This window comes from Dendronephthya gigantea, unplaced genomic scaffold (genome assembly GCF_004324835.1).
Source record: "Dendronephthya gigantea isolate DGI-Jeju-01 unplaced genomic scaffold, DenGig_1.0 000031F, whole genome shotgun sequence".
Lineage (NCBI taxonomy): Eukaryota > Metazoa > Cnidaria > Anthozoa > Malacalcyonacea > Nephtheidae > Dendronephthya > Dendronephthya gigantea.
This window is the reverse complement of record NW_021163041.1, coordinates 37,369-56,965: the sequence shown is the minus strand read 5'-3', so window position 1 is coordinate 56,965 and position 19,597 is coordinate 37,369. Positions and strand designations below refer to the sequence as shown.

Here is a 19,597-nt window from a genome sequence, read left to right as displayed (position 1 = left end):
AATTCTATATTGTTATGCAAAATCAGAAAAAAGAATTTGTATTCATGCCAATGAGAATTCCAAAGTCAATGGTAAATAGGTTGTCTACCTGCTTAATTTGTACTTGCATGTAAATGCTATTATAATATGACGAGCTGTTCGAGTGTTTCTAGGTAGTATACAGCCATTTATTTACCGTAATATATGAATTTAGAAGCTATAACACTGCGGGAATTCATATATAGATTGAGAAAATATACTGAATATAAATTGTCGTCATTATCAATTAAAGTGCGCGTGCATGTTGTTTATAGACAATATAGTGGGTCACTAGGTTGCTGCGATGTCCTAGTGAGTCACTCGAATTTTCTGGACAGCCTATAACGGACTATTTTCACTCGCTTGGTAAGCCATCTTATGTTATTGGTAAGTGACTAGTTTTAGTTTTATCCTAACTATAAATATCTACATCCATTAATATAGTCGGCAGAATTCGTTGTCGTTTTTATACAAGAAAGTATTAGCTATATAGACCTAATAGTTTAGTAAGTTAATTAATTGAAATTCGTTTATAAACTAAAGACAGATATACATGGATGGAATTATTTCGCAATCATCGCGAATGCATGATATGTGATATTTCTTATGTTATATTATATTTGTATGGATATATATATAAAAAGCTAAAAGCAGTAAGCCCCATTTACACGAGGATTTTTTTAGATGAGATCACCAATTCACACGGGAAAAATATTTCGTCGCATAAAATTTGTTGAAGTCAAACGTTTGCCCGTGTAAAACGGGCTTGGCTATATACGTGTTAAACCGAACTGATTGAAAAACTGTTTTGCCGTTTCGGGTAAATTAACTTCATCTATACTATCGATTTGAACTGAGAGACTATATGCTAATTATTATGCTTGATATGACGCAATCTCAGGAGCTGAGCCATCTTTCATTTCAATAGAATATATTAGGCCACGATGATTCGTCAACGTGCATGCAAAGGCTGTATTTGTCATTTTTAAAAAAGCTAGATTAAATCGAAAGAATATACATTTGTTGATGCATGTGTAAATAATAAAAATTTGGAAGCATTCAAAGTTTTAAGCGCGTAAAAAAACACGTAAATGGAAACCAGCCTTATATATCTTCATACGCACGTACACGCACGTAAAAGTCTAAACGCGTTATGTACACGTCAACACATAATACATCTGGATTGACAAAATGGTAGCCTATTCTTGATCACGAGTCAAAATTGTATTGTTCATTTGACTAAGTTCATTGATCTTCATTCCTCTCCTGTTTCTCAGAATTACGTAACTTTCTCTTCACGAATGAAAATCTAGGTATAAATTTCCCATATTTCCACTCATTGCTAACTGTCATAAGAAAAGTCATCGTTCTTGGAAATATGGTAACAGTATTAGGGAATACGCATGACACTCGTGTATGTCTGGCCACCTTAACGTCGATTGTGAGATTGTACATTAAGTGTGAGCATGCGTTAAAAGCTTCATAGGTTGAAATTGCGTTTTGTTTTTTCCCCCCGGGCAGGGAATTTTGTCTATTTCGTGTATAAATTGTCAAGCAAGGGTGATCCAAAATTTGACCAGTTGGAACTAGAGAGAAACTTCTCAGTGATGCTACTTTCCTACTAGTGAATTTTTGACGCCATTTGAAAGCATTTCGCCTGCCTGTACGACAGGTACACAACTTTGGATTTACGTTTCTATCCACGCATTGTTCGTATTCGTTAAATGAGCTTGCGCGAGTAAACTTGTCCAGACTCATTCCCATTTCTTGTTTAACTGAAAACGAAACTTTGATGTCAAATGCTTCTCTTGTTTTACGATCAAACGGCTGCACGAACAGAGTGAATGAAAGTACCTCATCGTCACCGGCGACTCGATGTCGCGGGAGGCCTACTCCAAGACCAATATAGCGTTGACATGCGCCGTAGCCGTAGAAGTCTGACGTCAGCAGCTCGGGCTTCGACTGCTGAAGGCCTGTTATAAATTGGTTGTGAATTATTTTATTGAGTGATCCTAAAGCAAACTCTGCGGCCCAGCTAACGTCTTGTGAACTATTTGAAATTGATTTATCCATCTTATCACATAGACATAAAACGTCCGAATCTAATTCAAGTTGTTCACAAGTGCGATTGAGTGGTATAAGGCGAAATAGACCACGTTGCAATTGTGGAGTTGCTGGGTTAACATATGTCTGCAAAGCATCGCCAAGATCTTGAAGCCCTACCAAACGTTTCTGATTCGCGAACAAAGCATTAACCACTTCGGGTCCAAGTTTCTTGCTAACCGCATGAGGAATAATCATGAACATAAATGGCTGAAATATCTCATGTCGTCCTTGCACTGTATAAGACGAAAATTTGGTGGATTTTCCACCGTGATCTGATATAAATATAGTAATGGTGTTGACCATCTCGGCCGCTTCTCGCAGTAATTTCGATAGGGCAATGTCATCATTAACAATGCGTCGTCCACTGCGTTCGTGTGATGTAATTAGATGAGTGTATGCTAGAAATGGACTTTCCGCATTGTCGTTAAGTTTCACGTACTCGCCTACATAATCCAGAAAGAAGGAAGAAAAATGTTGTCCTGCAAAGCAAACTTTCGGAAAGTTCTCCGCGTCGTAAACATTTGTTGTACGCAAGTATGAATAGACGGAACAAGACAAAAACGTTACACCATAGTCGTCAATACTAAGACTACGCTTGGTATTCTGAAGCAGGTCTACAAACTCTTTCCATATTTCATCTCTTGTCTCTTTGTCTTTCACGCGACCAGTCCTGTAACGAAAATCAATAATTGTTCCCCATTTATCATACCAACAATTATCCTCTTGAAATAATGTTCTGTAACCAAACTCCTTAAAAAGAGAAAAAAATTCTTCAAGGCCAATGTTGTCGGACCTGGAATGTAAATACTTCGTTCCTGAAAATAACCGCTTTAGGTTCGTTCTCGTCGTTGTGTCGTAGCTCTGGACTTTCTCAAATTCTAACACAGTTGCGGGAATTGTTCGGTCGTAAATAATGTTTCTCAAGGTCGACGCAGTTTTCAAAAGTGTCCTGAAGAAATGTTTTCTCGATACTGAATCCTCCACAACAATATTAAAATTTACTTTATTTCGCTTTCGTCTCGTCGTAGAACGTTTTAGGATTTTGGGCAATGTTAAAACTTGAAAAATATGTCTACTTTCGCATTTCAACAACGCAAAACCTGAACCAAATTTAGACGACAGCATGTGAGCACGAAGAAGATCCCCAATACGTCTTATATCTAATATTACTGTCCAATTATCAACCACTCCTGTTTCGCTTCCTAACAAACCAAGGCGAAGAGACTCGCCCCCACAGTGACTTAAGTCACAAACTACATCAAAACTCTCGATGTCTTTCTGCAGTACAATACGACACATTTTGACCACTTTGCTAACGTTACACATCACTTCTTTGATCTCTCCAGGTTTGCCGTAATATTTTACACTTTCATTACAGTCGTTATCAGTCTCCAATCTCAGACTGCATATTGGCTCTTGTGAGTGAACAGTGACTGTTGATTTTGCCTGAGGCTTTCGTAGACCAACATACGGGCAAGCACTGTTTTTTGGAAAATCTTGGTTAAATGATGCGTGCATATCTTCAATGATCATCGCCTCAAATCCATAAGCAGGCGGCGGTTTTTGAGACGAATGTGCTACTTTGCGAGTGTGTCTAAAATTCTCGCCAATTGTATGAAACTTCGGTGTTTTAAGATGTGTTGTGGGTTCCTTTGGCGTCGGCGTTGTGCTTTCATTTTGAATACCAGTTTTAAGTAAACTTTCTGTCAGTAGAACTAGAAGAGGAACAGAACTTGCAGTTGAGAAAATACACAATCTTTAGGAAGGGAGTCAAAGTCAAATTAAATTGAAGTCTCACTGTTTTGCCGGTTTTTACAATTTCAATTTGCAGTAATTTTTCCTGCTGACCTGCATGTTGCATGTTGCATGTTGCATGTTGCATGTTGCATGTTGCATGTTGCATGTTGCATGTTGCATTGATGGGAGAAGGAGAATTGCAATATTTTGCGACACTATATAGTAATTGCTACCTGGAGCCAGACTTGATATTCTGTTCGATAAATGGATGTAGCTGAATCCAATCAAATATACGACGAACATGATAATGAGAGCTAATATCTAAAAAATCGAAACAGATTAATGATTTGAACGAAATATTATGTATCTAATATTTTGATGTGCTGACAATCAAGTATGTAATTGCATGGCGAATTGCTGCGCTGTTAAAATTTCTTGATTTTCGTCGTCCCCGTCCGCCCAACAACCAAATAACCAATGGTTATCTCTTTGCAGAAGACCTAAACTATATCTAGGCAGGAATGCCGGAACGATTCAAAAGCAGGGGGAGGGGGCGATTCTCGTAAAAAGGCACTTCTGTGTTGACGCATACTAGAAACATCAGTAGCTGAACTTCGTCTATCATCTAAAAAGGATTCATATTCTTGCGGGGTTATCATGCAACGAACGACGAAATCTGCGAGTACAATGAATCAAGGGATTATTTTTGGGATGTAAACAAAAGGCTCCTCCCCAAAATTGCCCCATGATGCATTATTGATATCACTAGTAATTACCAGTCCTCCACTGCATGCAATACAATGCAACATCGAAATGGCTAATGTTAGAATGGCTGATGTGGCGGTGTATCAGCTTATTATCAGGTTGCTCCGAGACTGATGCATTTAAAAATTCACAACTGGTTCAGCGAGTACATCAGAAGCACAAAGGATTTTGGACCCCGACAATTTTATACACTGTCTACCACTGCATTTACGCTTCTAAAATGCATTTAGAAGTTTTTTTAACACTTTTTTTACTCTTTTGTGTTTCCAGAAACGAGTGCGACTAAGTTTTTTTGCACTTTGCTGTAGAAACTGAGGCATGTTCCCCAATTTGCTGCTGCCCTTTCAGGTGCGATTTTCTTCGTTTGACAGATGCAAACGAGTGAATAGTTGCCCTAATAAGTAATAATTGTCCTTATTTCAACATCCATAATGATTCCATTCGACACATCTATGAAACAAGAAAATCCTACCTAAATTGACCTAATATCGCAGCAAAAATCCGACCGTGACTATGTGAATTGTCCTTGAATGCGAAATTCATTCAAATGGTGATTCGGTAATTTGCATTACACATAAATCAACCGACTTTTAAATTTTCAAAGTGAAAATTTGCATTTCTATCAAAGTCAATAACATGCACTTATTACATATCTGGATATTCTAAACAAATTTAGCCGCGGCTGCTGATTCAAGCGTAGCCCCGCGATATCCAACATGATAATTTACTGTGTGCCTTTCGATAAAGCTTTTTAATTGATAAACATCTGTGATAATGTAAGCATATAAACAACTTTATGCCGTCCAAGCGCCTTAGATACCTCATAGTTTGCTTCTTGATACCGGTAAGTTGATAGATTTTGAAACACGAAAGTCCATCACTTGAACTACAATTATTTAAATAGCACTTTAGTGGTATGTCTGTATGGCCGGTTTATCACGATAGATGAGAATGTTATCTGATATATAGCCACGGATATAATTATCCGAAATTATCCGGATCCCGATAATTCCTCCTGATGCTTGAAAGTTTAGGCAAATAGTTTCGAAACACTTTATATTCACAGACGGTCAAAAGATTGTGAAACGCTGGTCTCCTTGTGATTGGGTATATAGATACAGTTAACTGACAAATCTAACAATGTTTATATGTTTTAAGGATTTTTATCCCACTGTGGCAGCTTGACTTACTTAATTCTTCCCAATTTTATGCTGTAACTCACCCATTTTCTTAATAATTTCATCATTGCTAAACATCAGCTTTTGTTGACTGTAGAATCAACGCTTCATCGACGTACTGATATATTTACATCAACTGTTTCCAAACTTCTTTCATGAACTATGAACCTGTTGACGAACCCGCGATTCTAACAATCACTGCACTGTTATGGAACAGGTACGCAGATATCCAGAGAGAGTGTAGAGTCTTTACTAACGAACATGCAATAAGTATAAACATTCGAACGTTTTCTAATATCACCTCTCGGATTTGTGTTGGTTGCTGTATTTCCAAGCGATCAGTTAAAGTATTGATTTGATCTACCGAAGGCGTAAAGCTCTAAGCGTAGCCCTGGGGACGAAGATGTCCATCGAACATGAATTTAAAAAATACAGATATAATACCGATTCTCTTTTGTTAGCCTTTACGATGATTCATTGATACAATAGTTTGAACCCGGCATACTCAATTTTATTCTCGCCAGCTTGATCAGTGGGGGGGACTTATTCATATATTTGTGTTTTACATTATTAATTTATTTTCAAATTGATTGTTTTAACGGTCTGTGAACATGAATATATGAATATGTCCCCCCCACTTATCGATGCTGCTGTCGACGCCACTGCTCTCCTTTTCGAAAATTGAATGATCGACCAAAATCGCCCATTTGGGTGCATGGTTTCAAGATAATGGTTGGGACAACTTTGGTAGAAATAAATTCCGTGGATATTGGTCTGAAATTATCAGCCCCAGTCAAGTCCTCGATCTTTCTTGTCTCAAATAGCCAGTCTAGACCAACTTCACCATCTTCAGAATAGCTATTACATGATATCACCCTCTATATATGATATTCACGACGATAATTTTTTAATTCATCAATGAAGTGAATGTAGAAATATAGTTCTACGTCGCATACGTGATGAGAAAATTTTTTGAAAAGTTTGAAAGATGGAAGGTCCCATCCACTATAAATTCTGAAGACGACTGCGCCCTTGCTCCAAAAGCCTAACAACATCCCACGCACACAACTTAGAAACTTTAGCGTCTATGAAAATTTCTTTTTTAGAGATTATTTAATATTTCAAATCGTTAAATTCAGAAGATGTACATTTGGATACTCATTGCAATTGTCACCGGAGTAACCATCGCTGTTATGCTCTCTCTACTTTTCATGATACTCAGTTTCTCCACAAAGTCATGGCTGGACAATAGAGAACAGTGAGTTGAACATTATTAGATAACTTTGATTGTCCCATACTTGAAACAATATGTATTCAAAGATTAATTTTTCAGAAATACTGTATATATACAAGGATGAACTGTATAGTAACTTTGTGAAATATCAAATATATAACACCCCTGATTCAGTCATCTGTTGTCTTTTATTAGGATTAGTAAAAGCTATATATATACTAGTACTGTAATTCATATAGTATAAGTAAATATATATCGGCACTAGGTATATATAGTGGGTTAATTAACGTGAGTTCTAAACGAACGCTTTATAGTTACAGCGAAGAGCAATTCGTACCAGTAAGAGAAGATAGAAATACTGTAATAACAGATCCCTATTCAGGAAAATTGATGAATCTAGAACGAGGGAGCACCGCCAGCTCACTGCGAAGCACGAAAAGTATTGGATTCATCGCTTATGACAAGTATGAAAAGTTTTCTCTTTTTTCATTTCTTTCCTCCGGCTCGTGGTTGTGGGGAAATAAGTTGCATGTACTTTCACCAAACATCATTCCTATATACTTGCACGCAAAGGTTTAACATATAAGTATAGCGCTATATACGCGTATTGCAGAGCGTTCTCGAGCTTAAAGATACACTAAATCTACCATGATTACGTGGACGTGCTTGCATGACATATAACAGCCCCTTTAATTCTATATATAGCCTTGGCAATCTAGTTTTTATATACATTTTAATATTTTATTATTCATATAATAAAATTATTATTCATAATAACATTTTATTATTCATATACATGTACATATGAATAATGAAATTTCTTTCGCAACTAATGTCAACTACAGTATTTTTTCCCTAAATACTGAAGAGAGTAAAGCCGCGTTCACACTACGTGCTTTGACCTAGGCTGAACCTGGCCTAGGCCTATATGCACGTGAACGCTGTTTATCCGGCATAGACCAGGCCTAGACCTGATCTAGACCACAAAATCCAGACCGACAGTAGAAGGTAGCCTGGACCAGCTAGGCCTGGACCTGATCTGGACCACAATTTTGGTATAATGTGAACAGGCTTTACCAAGTCCTGACAATTTTTTAACTTAATAGTATGATTTGTATAGGTTCCATATAGTATTACCCCTTTTCGGTGTGTTTTGGGTCTTTTTCCAAGTATTATTTGTCAATTACTTTGGCTATCCCATATCATCAACAAGGAAGACAGTGTTAACGTAGCACATATAACTGGCTTGTCCTAAAACTGGTCCCGGTGAGGTCCAGGCCTACAGTGTAAACGCGGCTTAAGTGCAGATATACAACTCCGTCCCCCTAAGCCCGCTAATTAAAAATGATTGCAGAAGCAAAATATCACAGAAATTCGGGGACGTTAGAGTCAAAATGATAGTTGTTTGGGTTCAAACAACAGTCACAATGTTATTGGTTCTGTATAAAATGTGAAGGTAATCAAAAAATCATGTAAAGTAAATAGCAAATGGTTAAGTATCTATTTCAACGAAGAGATGAATTCGATGTTTTTGTAGTCAGTCTGATACCGCAAGTCAGGGTGCAGGAAGAGCAACGTTTCATACAGGGAGCATCAAGAGCGTGAGATCAAATAGATCGATAATATCCACACCAACTGGATCCATTAATCGAGAAATGAAGTACTTAAACGTCAACCCTTTGTTCAAAGAAGACCCTAAATCCGACGAGCCGCGATTAAATAAGAGTACCAAAATGCGTGCCATGGAACTAATGTTTGAATAGAGTTGCATCAACAGAAAAAAACATAAACTATGATAATTTATTGTATAATTTATTTAATCATTCATTCTACATTCTATATACCCAGGTAGGTTTTTTAAGTAAAGACATGTAAGAGAGTTTAAGCCTCACGTTATACATGAAACGGCAAACTTCAAGCATGCAAAGAAAAAGTTAAAGCTAAACGAATAAAGGGCAAATGTTTTAAAACTCAAGGAGCAATGAATGTTTTCCGAAAAGAAAATATGAAACGAAGAGGATGAACGAAAATTCTGCATAGAAAGTTCGGCCTTGCTGTTTGCCGAAAACACAGAGCTTAAACTCCTTAAAGCGTTATCCGGTCTGCATGGGACGCTGGAAGGATACACGAGAAATGAGCTCGAGGTGGGGGTGTTTTTGCCAAACATCGACAGTTAACTTCGTCTTATCGTGTTTCTCTTCGTTAGATGAATCTGTTAGCTGCATTTTAAATTGCCAAATGCAAATTTTATTTAAGAATTGAAATGCACTTCAGTATGAATATATAAGAGTATACTGCCTTATGTGTTACAAATGACTGATTGTGACTCCACGACTTGCGGGGAGAACAATATATGTTTATATTTTACGCAAATGTATATAGTTGGAAATTGTACAAGTCATGCAGGACGGGTAGCTTTTATGCCAGAATTATTGGTAGTGAGGCTGTATATATGAAACATATAGGCCTCCGGCAGGAATCGAACCTATACGTATTAGTACGCTATTGCGAAAGCCATCACAATGACAGTACTTTAACTTAGACAGTTAACCGATCGTCTATGACCTCATACGATACAGCAATAGCATGCGCAATATATTACTCATAGAACATGCACTTGCATGTCCATGGACAATAAAGACACATTAACATACAGTGATGCAATTTGACATATACTTGAAATATTCCAAAGATTGAAGTATTACCTATCTATAAACTAACAATAATATATGTATATATATCTAACCTATATAAAATTAACCATCAGGCATGCATGCACTAATGTATATCTGTAATACTATAATGTATAAATGTTTTTTTTGTTATTTTTATCCCTTGAAAGTTATTACGAATTAATAAATTAATATAACCTATATAGCATTTCAAAAATAATCCATTTAAGACTTTTTTATGAATGTTTCCCTTTCTTCTATTTCTACCTCATATCTTCTTAGATCTTCCAACTCTGCACCAAAATTTTCGTCATCTTTTTTGGCGCGCTCGTAAAGGACTTGTCTGTCCATCTGATCAACCGCAAATGGATGTAAAAACATAACAACCAGAAAGTCCAGAACCATATTCCCATCAATTTTATAGGTCTGCCTGATGTTTGCACGAATTGCGGTAACGAAGGCAAAGTATCCCATCAACACGACCCATCCGAAGTATATTATGTCGTTCTCAACTTTTTTCAGAATGAGTAGTATGATGAAGGAATAAAAAAGTACCGCCAATGATATCATTTGGGTGGAAATTTTTCGACCACCTGGCTTCGTGGATGCGCGTCCTGCTGGAAACCATGGAATTGTTAGGGCGATGGCAAAATCAAGCAACTTCTGCGAGGAAAGCGGGAAAGTGAACACGTGAAATAGACCAGTCAGGAATGCATTGCTCTTTTTTTCGGGCTTCTTGTCGGTTGAAATTGCTTCCCAGAGAGCAACACACATGAAGCAAACGATGACAGTATACGGTAGCCCAGCAGCTACGGAAACAGTTTGAAGAGCATTCAGAGCGTCAGTACCTCCCGCAAGGAGCAATCCTGTTGCACACGCTCCCTCAGTGACAGCCCAGAAAACTCGTTGTATCACAGGTGGGTTGTCGCTACCATTAGCCGAAAGACAATCAATAACCAAGGAACCACTGTCAGAACTCGTTACAAAATACAATGTTATACTCACGAGAGATACCACGTGGAGAAAGGGAGTCAGTCTGTCGTTGAAGCTTTGCATTAGATCAAAAAACATCTGCGCACTGGTGCGACAAGATAATCGGTACATGCCGTCGTACGGCTCATTGGCAAGTTTACCTCCGAGCGGCGAAGAGCAGTTGATCCCGGCGAGCGCTGCTTCTCTTTCCAAGTTCAATCCTGCCCCACCGAAAATGCTGAACCATAAAAAGGTGTAAAGAATTGGTGCGGTCATGGTACACATTAGGTAATTTCTGATGGTTCTACCTCTCGAAATCTTCGCGATGAACATGCCAATGTACGGTGACCATGATATCCACCATCCCCAATAAAATATCGTCCAATCTTTCATCCACGTAGGAGATTCCTTGCCATCCGGAGCATTCCCTTCTTGTGCGTAGGCATCAGTATGAAAACTAACTTCTATTGCGTATTGCAAGTAGTAACCAATTCCTTGCACATAAACGTTCAAATAATACCAGGTGCCTCCACGGAAAAATACAAAAAGCATCAGAAACATTCCAAGACCAAAACAAATCTCGCTGAGGCGACGAATGCCAACTTTCAGACCAGAAACAACGGATATTGTAGCCATTGCAGTAATAACCCAAATAATGATAATTCTGGCAGTTTGATTTTCATCCTCGATACTGCTAATGAGGCGATGAAGACCGCTGTTTAAGGTGATAACACCCAGTCCGAGAGAGGTGCAGACACCAAACATTGTACCAACGACTGAAACCGTGTCGATTAGATCACCTGCTATGCCATTTACCTGATCACCCAGAAGAGGATAGAAGCATGAGCGCACAGTCATTGGTTGACCATGTCTATGACCAACGTACGCCAGCAGCAGGCCAACTATGACATAGACAACCCAGGCATGCAATCCCCAATGGAACAATGTAATATTCATCGCATCTCGGGATCTTTGATTATCGTTATACCTGAAATTTACAAAATTATAAATGTGTTTATGCTGCAGCTGCGGACGAGAAAATACTCCAAATTTGAATCTTGCGGTTCGACGAAAACAGGCTTATAATGCGAATTTTTCCCTAATACACTTGAAAAATATTACAAAATGTCCCCTTAGGAGGTTTCCTTTTTATATAATTAGGCCATAGTGCAATTATTGTTATTACCTAATGAAGATCCATGTTGATTAAAACTGATGTTTTTAAATGTTTCAGCAATTCAAAAAAGTATAATACGATTCGATTTACAATTTTCAACAAGTACATTATGTGAAACCTTATGGCCTCATCCTAGCCGCTCGCATCCGAACAGTTCTTCCCTTCCCTCTATAGATCAAAAGCACGCGTATATAAATGGTATTTTATTGCTCCGTGTCACCATGGCTTCTCCGCCCATCCACAACCTCATTCCCAGGCGCTTTAAATAAAGATAAATATAGGAACACTACAGGCTTTTAAATAGATCAGTGTTTTATTTGAAGCCCCTGGGAACGAGGGTGGCCCATCTATGCAACTATACTCTTGTTTGACGCACTCACAAACTGGATCATGATGATTGATGAACGGTATGCCGAATATAGCATATAAAGCACTAATACTACTCTTTCGTCAGACAAATTCCCATTTTTTGCCAATTAAAATTGAATTAATACAAGTGGTGTCGTGATAGATGATTGAATATTTTATTGAATTAGCGAAACAAGCATGCTTTCCTTAAGTTTCGCATGTTTTGAATTTTTTCGCTTTTAAAAAGTGTTTATATTTAACAGCTGGGGTCCGGTTGTTCAAAGCTAGGTTAGCGCTGGATCACCCTGGGTTAAATTTTAATCCGCTGTTTTAGTTTACATGCTTCTGCACCGCCACTTGTTTTAAAACTTTGCACAATATGATTTCTATTGAACTAGAAAATAATCAACTTTTATAAACTAGCGATGAAAAAAATTGATGTAAAATTTGCGTCACCCCTGCATGGTTCGAGTTAATCAGTCGACTTTTGAACAACCGACCCCAGACGTTTTAACATCACAACTCCCGCCGGATTCTGTATCAATAAGAATCCCGGCTAAGCCGGAATTAATGCAAACAGTCCCCCAAGACTAGGAGCGGAATTCAATATATCATCGTGATATTTCATAACACTGCTTATTTTCATCGCAGAACGAGACGAACGAATAGCTTTGAAAGAAGATATAGTTCTAAATAGTGTGCGGCAAGTTTACGAACGATTTTTGTCGTATCCTGGGCCGTAGGTATAAGAGGTAGATGTAAAATAGGACCAAATGAGGTCTGATATAAAGGAAAAATGTTACGAATTTATGCCCTTTCAATATAATGCTACGTAGCAAAACGAAATACGTGCAAGGGCTAATCGATCATCGCGAATTCTTACCTTCCCCAGTAACGATTTGCGTAAGGCATGTGCGTTTCATAGTGAATGACAGGTTCTGCAACTCCGAAGTAAAACAATCCAATTCCAACACCTGCAGCGAACAACATTGTGAAGTATGTCATATCGCTGAATTCTGGCTCGTCGTCGTCCTTTCCTAACTTAGTTTTACTGTGTTTGGAAAATAAGATGAAAAGTACGAAGACGAGCCAAATGTTTTTAGTTCCCACGTAAAACCACGTCGACGTCGTGGTAATCCAACTTTTAGCTGAGTTCATTGCGTTCATCGCATCACTTGGCATGATCATACAAATAATTACGAAACCCCATATAATCAGAGCTGATAGTATTGTCACGACCGGGTTTATAGATATTCTAACAGGCCCCACTTTTGCTTCGAATGAGTGATATTTGCTTTGTGCTTCTTCATTGTTAGCGTTTTCCATTTCAACTGTTATACGTACGCTTTCATTCACAGTAGTGTCGAATACGCAACGTTATGTCGCTCAGTCGCTCTGACTCTATTATGATAGTACAATCATTTGGTACCAAACTATTATATTGAGTTGTCGTGGTGAGAAATTGGATACAACCTTCAATCAATGCGTTTTTTCATCATTATTAACAAGATTAACTTCTTCGTGCCAACCGAGCGCCTGCGTCGAAGTCGTTGGGGGTCAAAGGTTTGTGAAAATAATCTAAATAATAATAAAAATGATCTAATGCGTATTCTATAGCCCTTTGCTATTTCTATAGCCCGTACTCTATAGCCTTATGGCATGTATGGGTCCCTGACATCGATCTTCCATCCGGTGAGGCATGTGTAATAGGAAGTACCTGCATGGCCGCTAGGTTCAGTTATTTTGTATGCTGCACGATATACGTATATAAAACATTGACACGTCAGCCAATTTACACGCACAGTGTAAATTTTAGATAGAATTTTGGTCAATTGGAAATGCTTGGGGTATGGAGGTATAATAGTAACTATAGTGTAAATTTTTGGTAAAATACGGAAATGCTAGCTATTGATAGAACTATTTATCAGAGCATCTGGAGATCCTTTAGTACTGACTCTATGGACTCCATGGCATCGAGGGTCTCCTTATTCGTCGGACTTTGTCAGTATGATGTCCATGCAATAATGGGTCTATAACTATGAAGGCAAAGCGGCAAAAAATACGGGTTTCTACAGATGTTGATGCAACCGTTAGTGGGCATATAGAATGCATGCAGCTATGAAAATTTTAGGTTATTATCATTATTTATTTTTTAGACATTGGCTGGGCCACTGCGTCATTGGGGGCAAAAATTCATAAAATTGCACGAATCCAATGTATACTAATTATAATTACTTGGTGTTATTTCAATCGAGATGAAAATATGAGCATATTGAAACTCAACAGAGACTCCACAATCAGTCATCATATCATGCGATTCTTCGGATTTCTTTATTATCAGTTATTTTTAATTTATTCTATCCTTCCTTCAAAGCGGTTTGGAGTCATTATGCCATGACTCAATTCTCTATTTCACGTCTTACTCCATTTTATGGGTAAAGATAAGAGAGAAAGAGGAATATAAAATTTGGCTCATGTATGTCTCTAAATTAAAATCAATATTATGATTCAAAGCGAGGCCTCTTGTGAAGTTTTTTTGAGAATCATATTTCAATATTGTCAGTCCTTTCGAGTTTCTTAGCTGGGTGTGAGACGTTGACGACAGACAGTGACATTATTGTTAAGATTGTTATGATGGCCGGTAAACTTCAAATAAACTTGTTGGGATTAAAAAGCACTTATTTTCGGCCATTGCTATTTTTGTTCCAGGTTTTATACACGTTAAACGAAAAGCGCCATCCACGCATGCGGCAAAATGGCAGAAACAATGGGAAAGTTCAAGGAGATCCGTATTATACAAGTACTCAAACACCCCGCATATATCAAGTGATATATCATTATATGATATTGAGCTGAATTTCTGGATTATTAAGTTTTAATTTCTCTTAATTGTAATGCGAGAGACGGATGGACGACGGATGGACGGATTGGATTGAAAGACTTCTATGGATAACTTATCGCAGTTCAAATTTCAATATAAAAAATGAATAGTAATTTAGTTTTCATTTTACCCTGTCATACCTCTGCAATTTAGCATATTTACCTATCAACACTAAAAAAACTGGTGGTTTATTTTCCTAGACTTCAAGAGCCAAATTATACTGAAAGGCATATGCCCTTGAATGAATGTTTTGACTGTTGACATGCATGCATTATGTGCATGCTGGCATGCATCATGTGTATGCTGGTGTCACAAATGAGTGCAAACATTGATCTTTTAGTTATGTATAATGCTGTTGCACAAGAAAATATACTAGGAATTTGTCACTGTACTATAACGTTCACCTAGTTGACGATTGACATAAACATTGAACAAATAACATGAACATGCAAGAATATGCAAACACTTTCAAGAAACATTCATCCTGCTTGGGCTTAAGAGAGTAGTAGGGCGCTTTTGCATGCAAAACAGACACATTAGCTTCAACACACCAGTAACATTTTGTAGCTTTACCTTTACACTTATTATCTATACGTACAAATTAGCCCGCGAGCAGTCACATTGTCATGCATGCATAGAGTATTATCGATCTAAATACAAGCATTTTATTCCAGGCTGCATGCCAGAGTCTTTTTTTTATTTTTTAGTATGTCAGCTGTCTCTCCATCGGCTCGTTGTGAACATATCATATATGGATACTAGCCTTTGGCTATGCATGTGAACACAGATCCATCATCCACCGTCAGGTTTTCATCTGACATCAACAACCAATTATAACATATAGTCGCATTTATAACAATAACTAATTAGTAGTAGTTCAAGTTTTTGCAATTGGTCGTCAATATATCATATATAGCATAGTTATATATAAATGGTCATAGATTATGGATAAAAATGTACTATGTTTATGAATCATCTAGTATTCCAATATAATTTTATTAATGTTAGTATCATAACATAATTGAAGAACTGATGTCTTATATACGTCTAGGAACGACACTGCATGTCCGACATTCTATTAACTGTGTTTTTACGAGTATATATTGTTACGAACTGAGCTAATTGGATGATATGTGATAAATATAATTATATTTTGCAGATCCAACACATTTTGTTATGGCTTTGTCGCTACATTCTTTATAGTTTGGTCTAACTCCCCAGCATTTTTCGACTTTTGAATGGATAGTAAAAAAAGAGTTTGAAGGTTCTCCGAACCAACATTCTTTGAAATTTTGTACTCCAAAATATCGATATCCCTCATTTCTTGCCAGGTTTGCGCAACTATAGAAAGAAAAGAAACAGACTGATAATTAAACAGAAAACCATGCAGTTTCAGTCAATATATCGCTGTATGGGTGGTCTTAATTGTTTATCACCAGGTTTCAAACGAAATCAGGTATATATAATTTTACCCGGTATATATATAGGGTTTCAGGTTTGAGTCTAAAACTAGGCGTAAGTGTAACGATTGTGTTAGGCAATAGTATAGGCTTAAAACTACTCAACCTTGAATATCAGGCCCGGATATAAGGGGTCGATTTTTGCTTACTTCGTGTGGCAGTGCGCCAACCTTATTTAAGTACATGTACACGACGTAACGTGTTTCTTTTGAAACAAATTTATCTAGCTTTGATTACGATGCGAACTAAGGTTGAAGGAGCAGCTGCTTTAATTTTAGGTGTGCGTGCTGAACGTTTTGTTGGCCGACAAAGGTTTTGCGTGACTACTTTCGAGGTAATGTTTTAACACCTTTGAATTAGTAGCTATATTTATATGTATATATAGTATAGGGTCGCTAAAGGGCACATGTTATGTTTCCATCATCTGCGACAGCGATACGTATATGATGTAATCTTATAAAATTTCTGACCCAGCCGACACACGCATGCATGTGTACATGTATATATATATATGCACACCGCGGTCCACGGTGGAACGTCTTAAAAAATTCTATGACAAATTCTACAAGAGCATTGAGCAACATACAGCTATACACATATAATGGGTAATAAAGAAGCATTTAATAACTACATCATCTATAAACATATACATATCATAATAATGAAATAATGAGGTTATAGTAAACTCACTAGCAGGTCACGTTGTGTAAATATTCATCCCAACCATCATACCAATCAACCTCCTTTGGATATATTTGGAGTAGAGGGAACGTTCTTTCGGCTGTCTTAAAGGCACCGGGATCTGCGTAGCATCCTTTCTTGACCAATGTAGTTGTATTACAAGACGTTAAACCATACTCATCCGGGTCTTTTAGAAAATATGTAATAAAAAACGCATGTATACTGTTTGCAATCGCTGCATGGCTTTTAAACATGCAAACAGCTGTTTTAGGTATACAAAAGTTCTTTTTTATTCTAGATTAATAGCAATAGGCTTTATTGATGCTCAGCTACAATAATTTTTCATATAGACATATCACATATAGCTAAAAGTAATTATTAAGGGGATTCTTATTCAATATAATTATATTCGACTATTTGTTCACGAGGTAGCCTAAAGTCTATAGATAAAGTCGACGATTGAGGGCCATTTCTAAATTTAATTCAAAGTAAAGATTTTCGGTTATTCTTTTCTTGCTGCTAAATTTACTACCTTGGCCTTGTGTGATGGAGTTTTCTAAAACGGGTGCAAAGCAGCTGAGATTGTAATCCTAAGAAATAAAATAATGTTGAATACGTTATTCTGTTTTTCTTAATGGAAAAATAATACAATGATTATTATTGATCATGTTTTATTCCTGATATCCCTCGCCCAGGGGCTGTAAATGAGCCCGGTTACCCGAGATTCAACGAAGCATGAGATGATTTTGACTTTTTGAGGTATTGAAATGAGCAGATAACATGATCCTGGTAGTCGTGTAATTACCACATGCAACAATAGCCTGTGCTTGTTTGGTGTCTTAAAGACTTATTTCAATACTTCAAAGTCCTCTCACGCTTCGTTGAATCTCGGGTAACCGCGGGCTCATGTAAACAGCCCCGAAATTCTTGAAATTGCATATAGCTAATTTAACTTTTTAGTCTCGTCAAATTATAAGGTTATACAAGGGAAGTTCCTTGCAAGCGACCAATTTGTTTTGATTTTTATTTTCATTGTTATATCGCGCCCATCCATCATATATGCATTTACCTTCTGTGGCTCAGTCAAATAGGCATAATCGTATGAATTGTTTTTCTCTAATACATCATCCGATATATTGTAGATCACGTTGTGTAACATTTCACAATTTAATTCATTTTGTAAGTTTGGTGTCTTTTTGTAGTTAACTGATCTACAACAGGGTTCTTTAGCACATTCCATCAAGCAGAACACCATTTGGGAAACACATTTTTTCATAAAAACTGTTGTATTAAGTCTGAAACCTAAATAAGGAAATACATTGAAATGATCGCCTAATAGGTTATACCTATAGAATTATTATAATTTTGCATTTTCCCATTGATTTTACACTCGCGGTTTTCACATTTTTTCAATAAATTATATAGTCCAGTTCGAATTCGAAGCGTCTTCACCACAGCTAGGCTATAAGGTATACTGTGCCCTAACTTTTGGCCCCTTGCCCTTGGCCGTGGCCAAACTGAGAGGGTACGTGTTCAATTCCAATTTTCGTTTAATTCATGTCGTGTGTTCCTACCTTCAAGACTTGAATTGTAACAGAAATTCATGCCGACACTTGATTGTTTTGTCGCGAAGAAATTGACAATCAGTAGTTTAATGACATGATGATGCGTGAAATGCATTTTGGTGTGAACCTGTTGTCAACACTCTGCAAGTGAAAACGTTAAGAGATATTCAATGATCTCTATATTGACTTTTCAAAACAAGTGCATGCACAAATCATATTGTCATCGTATCTGTATTTTTATTATAGTTATACACCAAAAATACTTTATAGATGGTAGTACCTAGCCAGTAAGGAAGAAAAAGTATGATAAAGGGGAGAAACATAGCTAACCTCAACAGCATCTCTCCAGATGTTTTCCTCACAAGTTTACAGAAAAGACAGCATGCGCAAATAGTGCAACATTATGTCTTTTTATGACGGTCCTTCGCACTCACATGCATTTTACATGAGATATACATATAGACTTTAATAGTTAACTATATATGTATATATATTATCAGTTTATATACTTCACACAGTTGAAGTTCGACCAAGCGGATAGAAGGCAAATCGGTAAACAATGAGTTCACCATGATTACTGCATTAATGCTAACAATGGAGATGAAATACATCAACGCTTCTTAATCGGAACTTTGAAATTCAAATATTTCTAACAAAAAATATTTGTAATTGTAGTACATGATTAATAACTTACACAATTCGCAAAAAACAAATCTTGAGTGGTATATGGATGTCTTTTCTCGAATCTTTCCTCTGGATTTCTGATAGAATGTATGGTGAAATATAATGAATTTTTTTCTGTA

At 37.1% G+C, this 19,597-nt stretch overlaps 4 protein-coding genes across 6 annotated transcripts; 1 reads left to right on the top strand and 3 right to left on the bottom strand.

Annotated features, from left to right (window-relative positions):
* Window positions 1–49: 49 nt before the first annotated feature.
* On the bottom strand, window positions 50–5,936 carry LOC114524438. The gene is made up of 3 exons (XM_028545512.1): window positions 5,849–5,936; window positions 4,095–4,182; window positions 50–3,839 (listed from the first exon to the last, which is right to left on the bottom strand). Exons 1-3 carry the CDS (start codon window positions 5,870–5,872, stop codon window positions 1,264–1,266), a joined length of 2,688 nt encoding a protein of 895 aa, XP_028401313.1. The 5' UTR covers window positions 5,873–5,936; the 3' UTR covers window positions 50–1,263.
* Window positions 90–9,896, top strand: LOC114524440. Of its 3 annotated transcripts, none has more exons than XR_003687097.1 (6): window positions 90–152; window positions 294–405; window positions 5,902–6,021; window positions 6,911–7,062; window positions 7,353–7,502; window positions 8,576–9,895. XR_003687097.1 is itself a non-coding variant. In XM_028545515.1 (6 exons), exons 3-6 carry the CDS (start codon window positions 6,013–6,015, stop codon window positions 8,799–8,801), a joined length of 501 nt encoding a protein of 166 aa, XP_028401316.1. In that variant the 5' UTR covers window positions 99–152; window positions 294–405; window positions 5,902–6,012; the 3' UTR covers window positions 8,802–9,896. The 3 variants fall into 3 exon arrangements, 2 of the variants coding, with proteins under 2 accessions (XP_028401316.1, XP_028401315.1); XM_028545515.1 differs by having other exon boundaries at window positions 99–152; window positions 6,947–7,062; window positions 8,576–9,896; XM_028545514.1 differs by having other exon boundaries at window positions 99–152; window positions 6,944–7,062.
* On the bottom strand, window positions 9,858–13,633 carry LOC114524439 (glycine betaine transporter OpuD-like). Its single transcript, XM_028545513.1, has 2 exons — window positions 13,091–13,633; window positions 9,858–11,670 (listed from the first exon to the last, which is right to left on the bottom strand). Exons 1-2 carry the CDS (start codon window positions 13,531–13,533, stop codon window positions 9,936–9,938), a joined length of 2,178 nt encoding a protein of 725 aa, XP_028401314.1. The 5' UTR covers window positions 13,534–13,633; the 3' UTR covers window positions 9,858–9,935.
* A 1,944-nt stretch (window positions 13,634–15,577) lies between these two features.
* LOC114524587 lies at window positions 15,578–18,519 on the bottom strand. Its single transcript, XM_028545713.1, has 4 exons — window positions 18,299–18,519; window positions 17,762–17,819; window positions 17,239–17,416; window positions 15,578–16,429 (listed from the first exon to the last, which is right to left on the bottom strand). Exons 1-4 carry the CDS (start codon window positions 18,503–18,505, stop codon window positions 16,207–16,209), a joined length of 666 nt encoding a protein of 221 aa, XP_028401514.1. The 5' UTR covers window positions 18,506–18,519; the 3' UTR covers window positions 15,578–16,206.
* Between the last annotated feature and the right edge of the window lie 1,078 nt (window positions 18,520–19,597).